The 16,470-nt window shown below is 48.9% G+C and overlaps 5 protein-coding genes across 5 annotated transcripts; 2 read left to right on the top strand and 3 right to left on the bottom strand.

Moving 5' to 3' along the window:
- Positions 1 to 630: 630 nt before the first annotated feature.
- N7500_009642 (putative anaphase-promoting complex subunit Apc5) lies at positions 631 to 3,250 on the bottom strand (the record flags this gene model as incomplete). Its single annotated transcript, XM_056680781.1, has 7 exons — positions 631 to 1,348; positions 1,404 to 1,540; positions 1,600 to 1,709; positions 1,757 to 1,880; positions 1,930 to 2,344; positions 2,399 to 2,492; positions 2,542 to 3,250. The coding sequence occupies 7 exons, from the start codon at positions 3,248 to 3,250 to the stop codon at positions 631 to 633; spliced, it is 2,307 nt and encodes a 768-aa protein (XP_056528163.1).
- Positions 3,251 to 3,444: 194 nt separating this feature from the next.
- Positions 3,445 to 4,519, top strand: N7500_009641 (phosphoribosylaminoimidazolesuccinocarboxamide synthase; the record flags this gene model as incomplete). Its single annotated transcript, XM_056680780.1, has 3 exons — positions 3,445 to 3,594; positions 3,671 to 4,046; positions 4,140 to 4,519. The coding sequence occupies 3 exons, from the start codon at positions 3,445 to 3,447 to the stop codon at positions 4,517 to 4,519; spliced, it is 906 nt and encodes a 301-aa protein (XP_056528162.1).
- Positions 4,520 to 4,674: 155 nt separating this feature from the next.
- Positions 4,675 to 5,859, bottom strand: N7500_009640 (CIA30 family protein; the record flags this gene model as incomplete). Its single annotated transcript, XM_056680779.1, has 3 exons — positions 4,675 to 5,396; positions 5,500 to 5,733; positions 5,781 to 5,859. The coding sequence occupies 3 exons, from the start codon at positions 5,857 to 5,859 to the stop codon at positions 4,675 to 4,677; spliced, it is 1,035 nt and encodes a 344-aa protein (XP_056528161.1).
- An 870-nt stretch (positions 5,860 to 6,729) lies between these two features.
- On the top strand, positions 6,730 to 9,637 carry N7500_009639 (uncharacterized protein; the record flags this gene model as incomplete). Its single annotated transcript, XM_056680778.1, has 5 exons — positions 6,730 to 7,094; positions 7,142 to 7,277; positions 7,330 to 7,420; positions 7,533 to 7,717; positions 7,769 to 9,637. 5 exons carry the CDS (start codon positions 6,730 to 6,732, stop codon positions 9,635 to 9,637), a joined length of 2,646 nt encoding a protein of 881 aa, XP_056528160.1.
- Positions 9,638 to 10,481: 844 nt separating this feature from the next.
- Positions 10,482 to 15,489, bottom strand: N7500_009638 (mediator of RNA polymerase II transcription subunit 12; the record flags this gene model as incomplete). Its single annotated transcript, XM_056680777.1, has 6 exons — positions 10,482 to 12,873; positions 12,936 to 13,237; positions 13,289 to 13,924; positions 13,994 to 14,198; positions 14,255 to 14,852; positions 14,910 to 15,489. 6 exons carry the CDS (start codon positions 15,487 to 15,489, stop codon positions 10,482 to 10,484), a joined length of 4,713 nt encoding a protein of 1,570 aa, XP_056528159.1.
- Between the last annotated feature and the right edge of the window lie 981 nt (positions 15,490 to 16,470).

Genomic DNA, 16,470 nt, shown 5'->3' with positions numbered 1-16,470 from the left:
CATCCTCCCGATTCTTCGTTGCACACTGTTTTGAATGACACCCTCGGTTTTATCTCTCTCAGCTTTATTGGCACCTCCGGATGGACTGATCTCACGAATCGGCGAAATCATTGTTTCGCCTGTACGGAGTACAGTGTATAAAAACGCGACTAGATATATACCTTGCTGACTCCAACACATGCTATCCAGGTAGCAAATTAAATATTCATGTTGGCAGTTGTACACAAATAAAACAAGTTCTGTTTATATCGGAATGAACTAAGTGGTAAAGAAGGGCCAATGTCTTAACAGGAGTTTTGTTATGTTTGTAGACAGGGCTTATCATATGATATGTCTTTCTAGCCCCATTGACAGTCGAGATGAGGCCTGAGAGCAGGATGAAAAGCCGAAAGAAGCGTAACATACTTTTGATCTTCAATAGTAACATACCAAACACAGAGAGGTTAGAACTCCAGATGAAAACAAAAGAAAGTCGTGGCGGCCCTGGGTATGCAGCTACCTTGCCCGTTCCTCCCTCGTGTCAACCTTGTCCTACTTTTCATTCCATCGTTGCTACAGTCGTACTTTGACAAGTGTAGAGAGTTTACTGATAGATAGACAATTAAATGTATATTATTGTTTCTGTGAGGTTCATGTTCCAGTACGTCTCCGCAGATCCAGGTACTTGGCAGCATAATCATTAGCCAAGACCGGATCGCCCGTAAGATGCATCACAGTAGCTTTCTTGGCCATCATCTCCGTCTGGCCCTTGATATCCTCAATTTCCTCGAAATGATCATATGCAGAGTCAATGTATCCAAGAGCACGATTGATGTACTCTTTTCTCGTAGATGTCGAGTCCCGGCCCTGCAAGCTCCACAGCTCACCCGCCATACCCATATTTGCATCTACGAGAAGTGAATACCCCTGCGCAATGAGAGCGTAATTTTCTGACTCCAGCACCTGGGGCATGATGCTCTCGACCAGTTCGCCCGTGGCTTCGAACTCACGGAGACTCAGTAACACCGTCGCTAGGGTGCAGATGGCTTCCCACAGGTCGGCGAGGACTTTTGAGCGATGTGCGATGTGCGCTGCACGCATGGCAAGGGAGAAGCCGCGTTGCGGTTGGCCGGACTTGCCAAGGATTTGTGCTTTTAGACAGAGGAGTCTGACTTGAGAGTGGACGTCAAAGTTCTCTGGTTGCATGGAGTGCGCGGCTTGCTCGACCATCCTCAGGGCACGACCGTAGTCGCCTTGGCGCATGGTAAATTCTATTGAATGGAAGGCTAAAAGCAGACGCATGTCGAAGTCCCGGAGTTGCACCGCCTGGAGTTGCGATAGAATGTGTTCAACGGCTACCTTGTCGTCACTGTGGGTTGTTAGAAATGGATATAGAATGAGTGTGATAGTTGGGCGCTACTTACCGACAGATTTGTCGCCGCAATTGGAGCAGCCCTGAGAAAAATGTCCAAGAGTTGTTGTATCTGAAAGCTCGGAGCTTCTCGGGGTCGATCTTATTCATTCGTGTGGATGCCTCCTTATAATTGCCTTTCTGTGCTAACTGCAGGCGAAGAATCAGCATTTCTGTGGTGCACTTCCGGAAGAGGGAAGCAGACATACTATTTGGCAATTTCGGAATGTGATCTTGACAAAGTCATCATGAGGTTGGCCCTCCGAATAGCATTCGCGGAATATCTCGGTATTCAGCCAAGCAAGGTGAGTAGCCCCTGCTAGCTATATTAGCGCCATCGCAATTACTATGCAATTAGTATCATACCTATTCTAGCATACATCGAGCCTTGTAACAGCATGTATGCACCTGTGGGAGTCGTGACGCCCTTGGTCACATTGACGTGGGATGCTCGCACGAAGGTTTCGACAATCGATGCAAGACTCTCTCCCTGTTCACCATTAGCATCGACTTGGTCAAAGGGAAACAGGAGTCCGTACTTGCTGCATCTCTAACTTGGCTTCACTAAGTAACGTGGTACTCATAAGAGACCACATGTCAGTCTCCTTGGACTTGGCCTTGAGGAAAGCGAGGCCCTCTTTTTCATTGCCCAGCATGCCACTATTCTGAACTTCCCGCATCTGCTCTGGGAATGCTTTACCGAAGTGATAAAGCCAGCTCATACAGAAGTTCAGGCAGTTCATATCGTGAGACTCACGAGCAATTGCCACGGCCTCTTGCACGGCCGAGATCGCTTCATTGAAACATTCAAAATCTGCTTGCATGATAGCCAAGTTCAAAAGGGCAAACTGATATGCGCTTCGGTCGAGATTCGCGTGCATGGTGTAGTCGAAGTAGCGGTGGAGGTTATCAAAGGCTGAGGTATAGTCTCCAGCCCTCCAGGCGTCAAGATATCTGGCATTTGGTCAACCACAGTTTATATCGATATGAATGTGTATAAAAACGTACTCCAGGTAGTACATCATTACGGGGACTGAAGATTCTGAGGTCATAATGCGTTTCAGCTGTGCTCTCATTTCATCCGGAACTCTGCCTCCCATTCCTGTGTCCGTTAGCACATGGGCATGACAAGCCGGAAAGGAATTGCATACTTTGCAGTTCACCGACTTGGAACTCGATCAGTCGCTCTGCGTCCTTGGCACTGACTTCTCCCTCCCCATACTCATCATCGTCGATGTCACCATACACTACCTGTGAAAGGTGGCTAGTCGAATCCAGTCCCAGGTCGCGTAGATTAACATCAATGGCGATTTCCTCAGCCTCGCGATGCCTGCGACTCCAGTAGCTGTATGTAGGTAGACGGTATTTGACAAAGCCCGTCCAGAGCTTCACAGAATCGTGAAACTGGAGCCGCGTATATTCAAGATAAGCTCTCCGTACGAACGCGCCAAGCGGAGAACTCCTGGACAAGCGCATCCGATCATCCACCACTGGTGCAATTCCATTATCCCTGTCATGAATCAGGTCCTCGCGTGATTTGGCCAGGAGCGATGGGATAACCTCGCCAAAGAAAGTCTCCAACGCATCCAGCGAGTCAATGGACCAGAGGTTCTTCAAAAACAAGTCCCAGAGCGTGCGCCCAGGAATAGAGGACTCATGACGAGACAAGCATTCTTCAAGCTCTGAAATTGTCGGCAAGTAATGCTTTTCCCATTGCTTATCGGCGGCATCTAGTGGAAACAGACCCGCTGTGAGGAACGAGAGGACGTGAATAGCAGAAGAATTGGGCACGACGCCTTCGGTATAGAGTGTGACCAGACACAACAAAGAGACTCTCCAGGGAGTCAAATAACGCGTCATTTTGCCTTCGCTATGGCTGCCACATCTTACTGTGCGCTATAAACGGTATTGTTCCAAGGGTGCGCGTGTTGGAGATGACTTGTTGACACCTGAGGCTGTAAGGCTGTAAGGCTGCAATGCGGGACAAGCACTCGGGAAAAAAAGATGACGCATAACTACTTTCCTTCGCAACTCACCAATTGAACAATTTCGCAATGGCTCAAGCTCTGACTACCACAGATTTGCAGGGTGCCTTGCCCCTTGTCGCTCGAGGCAAGGTCCGCGATCTTTATGAAGTCGACGAGAAGACCCTCCTCTTCGTTGCGACTGACCGCATCTCCGCCTACGATGTGATCATGGAGAATGTATACAATTCCCCACACCAACACCACCATTGTCTAAAGAAACTTGCTGCTAATGCTCGTCGCTTTTACCACTTAGGGTATCCCTAACAAGGGTGTTCTTCTCACCCTTTGCACGCAAACGTGGTTCAAGGCCCTTACGGAGGCCAACCCCTCCCTCCGTACTCACTTCATCACCCTCGACCTCCCGCCCCAGATCCCGGAGTCTCTCCGTCCCGTTCTGCAGAACCGGAGTATGCAAGTGCGCAAACTACGCATTCTCCCCATTGAGGCAATTGTCCGCGGATATATCACCGGCTCAGCATGGAATGAATACAAGAAGTCCGGAACCGTGCATGGAATTCAGGTCCCCGCTGGTCTGCAGGAGAGCCAGGCTTTCCCTGACGGTCCTATCTACACCCCCAGCACGAAGGCGGAGCAGGGCGAGCATGATGAGAATATTCATCCGGATCAGGGTATGTTCTTTTCGTCGAATCTATTGGCTTGAGATATCTGTACTGTATATGTATAGTACACAGCGTGACTTACCTAACATCTGTCATTCACAGCTGTCGCCATCCTGGGCGAGCGCTACGCGTCGATTGTTGCCAAGATGGCCGTTGAGCTCTACAAGACAGCGCACGAGTACGCCCTCGCGCGAGGTGTGATCATCGCTGATACCAAGTTTGAGTTTGGAGTCGACGAGGAGACTGGTGAAGTCGTGCTTGCTGATGAAGTCCTGACGCCTGACTCCTCTCGCTTCTGGCCCAAGGAATCTTACGCTGTTGGTCGCGGCCAGTCCAGCTTCGACAAGCAGTTCCTGCGTGACTGGTTGGTCAGCGAGGGTCTTAAGGGCAAGGAGGGTGTACGCATGCCTGATGATATTGCGCTTAAGACGGCGGAGAAGTACAAGGAGGCTTGGGAGAAGATCACTGGTGGTAAAATCTAAAGGTATTACTATATACATATATATGATTCAAGTTTAGACTTTTGTTTTTTATGATTGATTCGGGATAAAGAAATTTAAGTATCATCCCCAATGATTGTGGCCGTGGAGGCAGCAGGCATTATTATACACATAGTACATGGTCTTATTTTGTACCTTTATTCCTCCCACTCAGACTTCAACCCCTTGAGACCCTTCTTATTCGAAATCCGATCCTCTTGCTTGCTCTCTTCCTCCACGGACTTCTCCACGGCCTTGTCGGTCCAACTAGAGATGACACCCTCATCAAGAGGCAACGCCTGTTCACCGCAAATACGCCGCTCCTCTTCAATCTCCGCTTCACTAATGCCATTCGTCGCCCAAATCTTATGAATGCGTAGATCAAATGGCCCTTCAACACGGTCCGTGAGACCAATACCAATACTCTTAACACGCTGCTTAGTCAAAGAAGTCTGAGGTTCAATGACAAAGCCGTGATTCGTACGCACAAACGAGTTAAAAGGCAAGAGAACAGTCTCCCACCCTTCGGCCCCAGATGTTGTTGTACTGGTAGAGGTGGAAATGATTGTCGACTCAGGTGGGATATCTGAAAGCGCAGCGGGTAGGCCGCTGGGATATAGGTCCTCAGCGGCATCAGGTGAGTCTGCCTGGAAGTCATATTGTTCCTCCGATTTTGGTGTGTTGAGCAGGCGGTGGTGTCGTGTGTATAGTCTGTGCTGGTGAATATCCGTTTCAACAACTGCATCTGTCTGCACGTTGACTGTGTACCGGCGACCGTCAGACTTGATGCGCAGGGCAAGGTACGCGTAGGGATCGACGTCCCAGAAGAGCCGGCCGAAGAGCCAGAGGCCTCGATCTTGATTGCGGAACGCAGCGTAGCCTGAATTGCGGGTATTAGCTGTTTTCTTTTCTTTTTCTAAATTTATTGGGTGCGTTCTAGACCACTAGGATATGGCGCTACCTAGGTAAGAGGTAGTACATACCAGTTCTTTCGACGCGCCAGTTGTCTGGAAGCTTGGTTGAGATGCTACCGTGGAAGCGGGCATGGGAAGGAGTATTTGAAGAAGGTTCAGCAGGTTCGTAGTCTAGGCTGGCTGTGCTAAAGCCTCCTACTGCACGATCGGCCATGGTCTTACATCCTGCCACGGTGCTCTCATCCTCGAAATTCAGGAGCGTATAAGGTTTAGTCGGAGTGTGGAGGGCTTCCGTGTTCCAAGCTGCGGCAAATTAGTTGAGGTGCAAGACTGACGGCATCCAAATTTACCGATTTTTGATAAACGACCAAACTCATCGGCACTGCGTTTGAAGAATCCACCTTGGGCTAAACGTCGAGTTGGAAACATATTGGATTGAATTGAGGAAGGGAAGATCTTATTGTAGGTGGAATTGACGTTGTCTCATATCGGCTTCCGAGGCCCGATAAGAAAGTGTTTGTGATGTTTGGTCTCTCCCGATCTCCAGTGGCTCTCTCTCTCTCTCTTTGATGTTTTATACTTCATTTTCATTATTCTCTTCACTGATATACACGTCATAATGTTGCAAGTTATCTTTCCTAAAACTCACAATTCGGCAAGATTTACGCCAAGTGTCTAGCATTTTGACGACTGTTCAAAATGAATTCCTTGTTGGGCTTAGTACTGCTATCAATGCCATGTATATGCCGATGGCTGACGACATTCTGATCAGGAGCATCTCGTATACTTCGCCAGACCGACGCCTGAACCGGCATGACGCGTATTTCCTTTTTGGGAGAAACATCCAGACTTCATGGCCAACTTTATTAGAAGAGTCATAGATAATATGCGTGATAAATCTCTTCATGGGGGCCTGACTCCGATTCCTGTCCTGGATATCAGACTGTGAACCAGTGGTTTGACAGTCCCCTGGATTGTAAAGTCCTGGGTAAAGGTTGATCCTGAGTCAAAATCGCTCCATGCTAGTCCTATGAGAGCGCTCCCCGGAAATATACCGTGGTTGGCTTCATATCTACTTGCCTCTGCCAGTTCTGGAAAATGGGATATTTCACATTTATCCCAATACAGCGACGGAGGTGGTGCTCATAGAGGATATTCCACGTAGTCGTCTCGATATCACGTTCTTTTCTCTCTTTCTTTTCTATTATACATCCATATCACGCTCGTTTACCGCAGTCAAACCACTCGTTTACCACAGTACAAAGATATAGTTACCTTCGTTGATTATATACCTTCCTAATGGCTATTCATTACGTCGAATCGAATTGCTCTGCGCCTAGTATCTCTAGGCATGGTACTCCGGAGCATGCTGCTCCAAAGCAAGATGCCCCCGAACATGCAGCTTCGGAGTCCAGCATCACTAAGTCTAGTAGCTCGAAGCCTAGTACACCAGAGCAACATGATGCCAAATCAGCCGACATAGTTACAGGCAAGTCAGGCGAGCCCCACGAGCCAGTCGAGCCAGTCGAGCCAGTCAAGGCAGCCAAGGCAGAGGAGGAAGAGAAGCCAGTATACCTCCCGCGTGCGGATCGAATGAATCAAACCCCAAGCAAGGGAAATGCACAGGGCCTCTTTCTTCCTGATTGTTGTGTTTTTGTAGGAAAGTGTGTATGGCCCAGTCCTCTCTGACGCTATTTATTGACCAAATTAGTCTCTCTATCAAAGTGTCACTTGAAAAGTTGGAAGAAGATCTTACAGACATGATCTCTACCTTCGGCCGGTGTCATGTTAAGATCAAACTGTCACAGGGGTTGAAAAAATTACCTGTTGCATTTGTACAATTTGAAGTGAGTGTATTTCCTTTTATGTGGAGATCTGGGCTACTAACATACTGGAAAGGACATCAAAGCAGCAAATTCTGCATTGAAACAAAATGGAAACCTGATGCTCCATAATCGGGTGTTGAGACTGGAATCATCTAGGGCTAGACGTGAGATTCCCTTTTGAACTTCATTGCACGTTTGCACCTTCGCACCTTCGCACCTTCACATTCTCTCTTCTCTTCACACCTCCACACCTTCTCACCTTCTGCTTTTACTTAGGAACTGCCCACTTCGGTTATCTCACTGACGAGCCCATTGAGAAATCTGTAATCGTCGATGCGCTGAAGGGACTTGGGAGTCTTGAGGGCATAGCTGTTGAGAACTACGTTAACCCACAAGGGGAAGACTCTACCTTTGGGGTTGTCACTTTCGCATATCCTGACGATTACGCGGATGCCCTTCAGGTAACTTGCCTGTTCAGTCTTGCTTTGAATTTACTAACCACTTGACCATAGCATTTCCAAAACCACCCTGATTATTATATGACCAGACCTGCCATGGATCCCAACGACAACCAACTCTCCCAGGATTACCCTGCTCCAGGACACAGGCCTTCTAACCAGCCTCTCCCAAACCGTGGCAATCAGCAGCGATACAACAACAATGGCCGCAGATCTTTTCACCGTCCATGGTACAGCGGCGGTAACAATAACAGAGGCGGATTTCGAAACGCTCCTGGTGCTGGCCCCAGACACCAAAACACACCCTTTGCAAATCACGGTCACAGCCAAAGCTTCAATGGCCAGGGCCATTCGCCTCACGGCTCTTTCTCTCAGAACTACCCCGGTGGTAACGGTTTCCCTCAGAACAACTTCAATCAGGGCTATCCCAACCCCAACTATCAGAACTTCCCTGGTAATAACTTCCCCCCGAACTATCAGGGCAACAACTTCCCGCCAAATTATCCCAATCAAAATTTCATACCTGCGGGTGCATTTCCTAATCCTCCTGTCATGTTCAGCCAAATTCACATGCATGACGGCCCGCCACCATATCCTGCTGATTACACTGCTATGCCAACCCCAGGGTTTCCTGTGTTCTTGGGCAATCAATCATATCAGCCTTCCAATCCTCTTCCTCCAATTGTAACTCAACCTCAGCCTCAGCCTGTTGCTGGTCCTGTTCCCGGCCGCCGCCGGTTGCCACCTCGTCCTGACTGTCCCTTGATTGTCTCCAGCCAGCCCCAATTTGACACAGAACATCACCGACAACTCTACTACGAGCCATATCCCGCCGATGATACATTCACCAATATGCAGTCAAGCTGGGTTGGTCCCCCAGGCGCTTGTTTCGTACAGCCTGACTACAACCAGCCCTATCCGCCCAATGCATATCCTCATAGTCGCCAGTCTAGTGTGGGAAGTCAGCAAAACAACAGTTCGCCACCCAGAGTCAATGAATCCAAATCAGCTTTGACACAAACTAAAGTCCAGACCCCTGAGACTGAGAGAGGCCGCCAACTAGCCCGGCCACGCCACCCCAACACTGATGGAGGCTCCGACATGGCTCCAGTGTCTGCTCCTGCCAAGACCCAAAGTGAACCAGTCTCTATACAAGCCCTGGATGATTCACATGAGATGACCAGCATGGTAAATGTGAGCAAGTCCACTGAGACTCACATTGGGTCTCGCGCACCTGTAAAAGAAACTATTGAGTCTCAGAGCAAATCCGCCGAGCCAGAGAATGAGCTCAACTCGCCTCAGTCTGAATCCACCTTTGTTCCAAGTCGTGATAAACAGAAAGAAAGGTTGATGGATGAAGTCAAACTCCCATTGAGGATTGACACCAAGAATGAAGAAAGTACCGGGTCCTCGTCCGAGGCTGGCCCCAAGACACCAGATACAGATGAGTCTCGGGAGGACGCTCAACTTCAGACTCCAGTCCAGTCTGATTCAGTGAAATCAGCCGATACTAAGACTCCTGATACCACCGAGACCCTCAAACCAGTCGACAAGAGCGCTCCAAGCAAAAACAAGTCCCCGGAACTGGCCACAGCCACTCCAACTAAGAGTAACAACAGAAGGCTCGAGCCTGCAGTGCCAGAAAACAGACACCTATTGGCCCGCCATGCTTTCCAGCATCGCAGACCTCTCAAGAAAAAGTACCAGCCCAAGACCGACACCGGCAAAACAATTGAGCAGTATACCCGTGAGATTAACGCGCAGCGTGCCTCGGCTGATCCTGACTCGCGTGTCCCTGACCATATCTTGCAAGAAGTCATCCAAGAGCTAGAGAGTGAGCGCAGAGATGCTCTACGGAAAAGCCGAGGTCTTGGTCCCAGTGACAGTAGCAGCGTTGACAGTGGTACTTCCTCTAAGAAGTAGATTTGATATTGACAGGTGATTTCAATGGGGATGGAGGGAGTTATCCGGTGTGATTTGCTTGTTATGACGGGTCGTTTTATTATTATCTTCTTTTTACTCTTTGTTCCATGCGTCTTTTATGGTCTTGTCTCTTTTCTTTTTCAAATTTGTGTATTTGCTTTCGAAGGAAAAGAAAAAACTACAAAAAAAGGGGAGCATGTATGTTACTATGAACATGCTCGATTCAATTATCAAATTTCAATTTCAAATTTTATTCCACAGGTTTGCTCATTCCTAATGGCAATTCAAAGTACATGTTAGTTCTTGACGTTAATAGTCTTGGTTACAGTGCTGTCAGAGTCTCACTACAAACTGACCCGGTGGCCCTAGAGTATGAAGACCTAGAGACTGAACTGGCTCATCGATGATAATAGCTCTCATTTGATTGATATGGCCAAGCGGCAGTTTGATCCCCGCCCATGTATACGCCGAGACCGAAAGCCGGTTTATATGTACAAAATGCTTCTCGATGCCAGTTTGCATGCCATAGATAGCGAAATCAAATGCCAGTGGGGGATAGTAATGCACGCCGAACATAAAAACAAGAACGCAAAACAGAAGAAAATGGCAGATTCCCATATGCAAACGCTCATGGTTAATAAAAGTGGGTCGTGAGGATAAAAAGCATATGCTGTGAAATTGATAGAAGATGGAGGTGAGAAGCTGAGAAGTAATCAGAAATAAAGAAGATAATGCTGGGAATCATGCTGGAAAGGAAGATATGCCGAGAAAGAAATGGAAGGGAAAGGAGTTGTGAAGTATGTGAGTGTGACCTCTCCCAAGAAAACAGTGATCAGCATGATCATCAGGCTCTCACACGTCTAGCATCGAAGAACCCCAGATTGACAGCTGTATCATTGATGCCCAAAAACGGCGCCGCATCCTCAAGTAGCTCCCAAGGACGGACTGGATAGGGACCGACAACACGACCGCGGTGTTGAAGACGAAGTCGGCTGGCCATACAGTTCGAGTCAGGTGGTCCGATAGACGACCCCGACGCTGGTGCGACAGACTGCTGGGTTGGGGATGCTCCAACGACAGAGAAAAGAGCAGGTGATTGAGTTGGGGTTGACCCCGATGCTGCTGGAGAATGTACTGAGACTTGCTGGGTATTTGCAGAGTATTGGTCTGCCACTGGACCTAGGAGGTAGAGGAAGCGAGAGTCGTTCATGAATGGTACGAAGGATGGGCATTTCTCTTTCAGGAACCGTGCACATTGCTGGCGGACTTCGTCTGGAAAGACGTCGATTAGTGACGCGGCGACGTCTAGAGCGTGGGTCTGCAGGAGGATTCCTGGACAGGGACGGAAGCCTTCAGCCGGGACCGGGTGCGGGAAGTAATCAGCCGCAGGGAATAGGCGAAGGATATCTCCGGGGAGGCGCGAGAGCGCAATGCAGAAGATTGATGTCAGAAGTCGAAGCTGCTCGTGGAGAGGATTGATCTTGAGAGCTGCGGGCGGTTGGGCGAATGCAGACCGATGGAGAACGATCATCCTCAGCAGAGCAGAGAACCAGAATGCAAGAGCACGCTCAAAATTCGAACGACTTGTGTTAGTCATACCCTTGGTGTGGGTACTGTTGTGCATGGTGATGATCTTGTGGAGAAGGCAATCCATCTTTTCCACAAGCACTGGAGCGATAGACGGAGCCCCGGATTCAGGGATGCTACTCGCAAGCTCTTCGATAATGGTCAGATACATCTTGGCAGTTTCGAGTGATCCCAGCTTGTCAGGCGAATCAGGAATATCATCTAGTGGCTCTTCAAGCAGTGGGATGGAAAAAAACTCTTTTTCAGCACGTTCCCGGATTTGGCGTACGGCGTCTGGGCTCATCAGTGCAACCAGGTCAACCCAGTGAAGCCTGTGAGCACGACAGTCTGATACGGCAGTTTTAAACATGGCATCAACAATATTGGTTCGGTCTTCGGACCCCGAGTCCGCATGAAATAGAACTTGGAGCTTCAATTGGCAAAATGGGAGCGAGAAATCGTCGGTCATACATGCAAGCTTTTCGACCTTTGAGAGGACTGAATTGCCGTCAGACTGTGACTCAACGCCCAATAAAAGGTCAAGCGCTTTCTGCACAGTACTTAAAGCGGCGGGGTATTGGTCCATGAGCTTCTGCATGCCATTCTGTACCGCACATTCCGGGTGTCGCACAAGAAGGTCGCGTAGCAGAATGACTATCGAGTGCTCCAGCTCGCTGTGCCCAGTGGAAGAATTACCGGCATTGGACGATGCGGCATCACAAGCAATCTTGAGCGCTTCCTCGGAGTTCTTATTGAGAAATTCCTGCTGTGCCAACTGGAACCGATAGGACACCAAATCCAGGGGCTTGTTACCTTCGGCATTAGAGACAAGAAGTTGGACAAGGTCAGCAGGCAGTTGGGCTGCATTCGGGACTGTTGCTGGGATAGTGAGTGTGAGTCTCTTTGCAAGGGCCAAAAAAGCTCTGATAGTAACGCATCCAACACCAATTAGCGGTGGTAGAACCCGCAGCAAAATGGTACGTTCGGGAGATCGCAAATGACCACAGACCCAACGGGCAAGAATGCCATCAAAATGCTTTGGATGGAAAGATCTGAGCTGTGCGAGGCAACGGCAGGTATCATTTGCTGAGAGGTTTTCATGGCCATCATCGGATTCCAGATGCTTTATGAGTGTGTTGAAAATCGCGTCCAGTGTGGGCTCATCTATGACATTTCCTGATTGCAAAAGTTGATCTAGCTTTTCTCGGAAGAAGGGATCGACCCCACCGAAGCCATCCGATATGTGATCCGAGACTGGAGAAGATGCGGCCATTATTGACTTGTTCTCCATGCGAGAGAGATCCTGGCGAAGAATGGACACAGTACTGAGATCGCTAGGGATTCGCAAACCAAGTTCGATCAGAGAGAATATCAGATCAAGACTTGGCATGCCAACCCTTTTAATGCCGGCATAGGCATCGATGAGTCTCCGGAATAGATCAGTTGTGGCGCCAATAACGCAAAGAGAGTCAAAATGGCAGTTTGCGGTATCCGCAACCGAGGCAAGAACAGTGCTATCACCACAGCTAGACGCAAACTTTAGCACATCTGCTAGCATTGAAATGTCGCCAAATGACTCAAGAGCATTGCGCACGGAATAAAACTCGTCAGGAGTCAACGCAGACACCACAGAGGCAATTCCAATGGAAAGTATTCCCCTGTTAGTTGACCTATTAGCGAGTTAGCAAGATAAAGGATGATGGACTTGGGAAAAATAAATTTAAATACTTACTCTGCACTCCGATTGTGCTCCCCGATTGCTCTTCGTAGCCACTGGCCAACCTCGGCTTTGACAGCCCAAGGCAGATTTGATGGTAATGAGTCTAAGGCCATTGACGCAGACTTGTTGACACCGAAAATTCCGGGTAGATGTTGGCTGATGATATCTTTCACACTATCAATAGTTGCATTCTCCTCCGAGGAAGACAGTCCGGTACGAGCCAGTAGGGTATTCCGCAAGTTCCCAACATGTTCTGGAAGACGGGCAACAGGGAGCTGCGCTATCAGTCCGATGTCGATTGGCAAGTCCTCCACCTGCACGTATGTTAGTAATCAGAAGGGTGTAGCATGCAGATTCGATCCTACCTTGCGCCTTTCGGCTGAAGATGATCCATTGGTAACGCCTCGTGCCATGAGCCATTGAAGATAGCGGCCGACTGAGAATGTTTGTGACCTGACAAGTTCGGAAACGACATGATAGATTTGATCCATGTTGAGCTTTTGATTGTTCTGCCCACGTGATAGAAATGCCAGTATGTGACTGTCTATATCGACGCCGGCCGATTTCCATTTGCGGAGCAGGCGGACACCAACGTAAACTCGGCAGAGTCCATGGCGGAAGGGTGTGGAGAGCCATTCCAATAGCTTGAAGACCAAGATAGCCTTGTCATCAAAAGCATCGAGATAGCCAAAGATAGAAGAGAGGTCCTGAGCGGAGCGTATGGAGTCGAGGAGTCGGACGATGCGTTGATGGGGTGAGCGTTGGGTTGTCTGTTTCGAGTGTCTGGGTCGTTGCACTCGAGCATTGCGCTCTGCGAGGCTCTGAAAGAGAGCTTTTTCTGCTTTGTTGCCCAAATCAAGGGCAGACGACACCTGTTGGTTATATGTCTCCCAAGAATTCGGGAGTATCATCGAGGATGTATGGTCAAGAACAAGCTTTTTAATGAAGCGAGAAAGACGGTCGATAAGAGGTTGAAGTTGAGTCAACTTAGCTTCAGTTGCCTATTGCTAGCTGTCAGTATTGACTACAAGCACAAAGGAGTTGCAGTGCTGGGTGAAAGTCGAACGTACCTGTCGCACTTTTTGTAGTAGTAACTCAGCTAATCGTCGTCCCCTTCGCCGATATCGCATAATACTCTTCCAGTATATGCCGAGCATCAAAAGCCAGATTGGAATCGCGCCGATAGAAGCAGCCTCGAAGGATACCAAGAACCATTCAAGGAAATGGTCATGGTCCAGTAAGTTTTCGGAAAATAAACGAGCAGTCAACCCGACACTGGAAGTAGATGTTAGCATGTTGCTCACGATTGATGGCAATCCACGAATACGAACGCGTATGTCATTCTCGCTTTCCAATCCGAGGACTTGGGGGAAGCAAACACCCCCTCAACAAATTGCTGGACATTTGTCGTCCAATCTCGGACCCATTTCGCCTCTAAGCCAACAGCCAAAGCTCCGCTTGTGCCTTTTCGCTTGAACGCACGGATTTCATTCGCACCCACACATTTTGCTAACCAGACAGCACGTGCAACAGGTATCCATTTGCCAAGGCACTGGTCCAGGAGGATCTTGCCACGGATACCATGGGGAATGGTTCGGCTCAACCTTCGCAACGGAACAGACGGATTGGCAAGATCTCGAAGCCACGCTTCGCGTTTATTATCAGTGAGCGTCACTCGAGGTGGCGGTTTAAATGTTGACGGAGCATGAATGGTGTTGTAGGTTTGTCGTTTCTCTAACGCCGCAGCGAAGACGGACGAGAGCATTTGCAACCCTGTGCGACTCTTGAGCTGCCCATATAAGGCAGGACGCGCTGTATTCGATTCATTCTGGGAAACCTGTGTACGGTCATAATAGCCTTGTTTCGCGGTTTGCTCGCTCAGGACGTCCTCCTGGTGGTTTCCGGTCCATGGGGCGAAATCGGCGGGTTCTGCAACGGGCGATCAGTCTCGAGACATCCAGTCTAGGTACCAGGGTGTTCACTTACTTTGACCTTTGTAGACCGGAGCCACGGAAGGGATCTCAATGTGATATGGGGTCGTCTGTACAGCCCCGACTGGGGAGCTTTCCCTCGACTTCACGACCCCGGTTCCCTCGGGTTCAGCAACAAAGACGTTCTTCCAAGGCTGAGCCGGCAACGGGGGCGGAGACGGGGGCTTAGATCCGGCAGCGCCATCGCCTCGACTCTCATTGCTTGGGATCTCCGACACGACAGCCTGGAAGGACCAGGCCGGACGACCACGCCACGAGACTGCAGGTCGTGAAATTGCACTTCCAGGAGTACTCCTCGTTTCGCCCACAGCCGCACCGGTATCCGACGTATTCGATCCACTTGGAACATCCAATCTCGGTCGTTTGGGGGGCGGTTCTCTATCTTGCGACTCCGGGCCGCCTGCGGTCAGGTCCACGAGGGTAGGTTGTCGAATTGGCGGTTGGGGTAGTGAGGATGGCCTATCGGGCTGGTCGTATTGTCCCAACATCTGCGCATTATCAACTCGTCCGGAACCATTGAAGGTCCGCAGAGGGTGACCCCACGGTTGGCCGCCGGCAGAGGAATGGGGGATCATCTTAGGTTCATGATGTATCCAAAGGAGGAATTATTCGGGTCATTCGTATGATGAAATCGAGTCAATATCTGAGAATGGAAAGGAAAGTGGAAGTGGCAGGGTGAGCTGATCGGGGACTCGGGTATCTGGGTATCTGAGTATCCGGGGTTGGAAAACACAAAGGAAAAAGATAAGGTTGTACAAACAAGATACAACCCTTTTTGGGATATGTACTCCGTATATCAATGTATGTTAATTGTTAAAGGAAAGATTTTCAAGTGTTCACGTTGTGCTCAAGTTGTGTCGGGTGTACTTTTATCATATGATTTGACATGGGCTGACATGACATTTTTGGATTCGCAATATCTCGGGCACTTTGGGAATTTTTCCAGGTCTATGTACTTTATATGTCTAGATATTGTATACTCCATAATCTTTCCTTTTCCCCGTCAAAAAGGCAGCTTATCTAGTGATATAAGGTCTTGAAAATTAATTCTCATGCAGTGTAGGATTTCCCATATGTTACACGGCGAAGAGGTCCAAGAGCACAACGGGCCGTTCCCATTCTCTCTCGGCATAATCCCCGATTTCCAAATTATCGGAGAGTTCCAATGGGGATCACTACCACATTGTATATCGGGAAGCTCCAAGTTGAGGACTGTCATGTTTGACTACTGAGCCAATGCCTAGCTGTTCAAGATTTCAACACATAAGGATTGGAATATGCTAACTGCAAGGGGGGGAAAGTAGCCTACGTACCATGTCATGTAGGATGTACAGCCATCACACTTGCAGCACCTCCAAACATTTACACAAACCTATGATCGGGGTTTACTCCAGCTGTATGTGCGTTAGTCCTATTATATTTGTAGCCACGACCTGGACTCTATTTCCATATAAATCGTATATTGTACTCGGTATAGCGAATGTCAACTTATCTATCTGTTCTCCAGTATATACGGAGTATAATATACGGAGTATAATATACGGAGTATATAAGAC

Source organism: Penicillium coprophilum (assembly GCF_028826855.1).
Source record: "Penicillium coprophilum strain IBT 35676 chromosome Unknown utg000006l_segment0_segment0, whole genome shotgun sequence".
NCBI classification, from domain to species: Eukaryota; Fungi; Ascomycota; class Eurotiomycetes; order Eurotiales; family Aspergillaceae; genus Penicillium; species Penicillium coprophilum.
The sequence above is the reverse complement of the archived record's forward strand: the minus strand, read 5'-3'. Positions and strand labels throughout refer to the sequence as shown.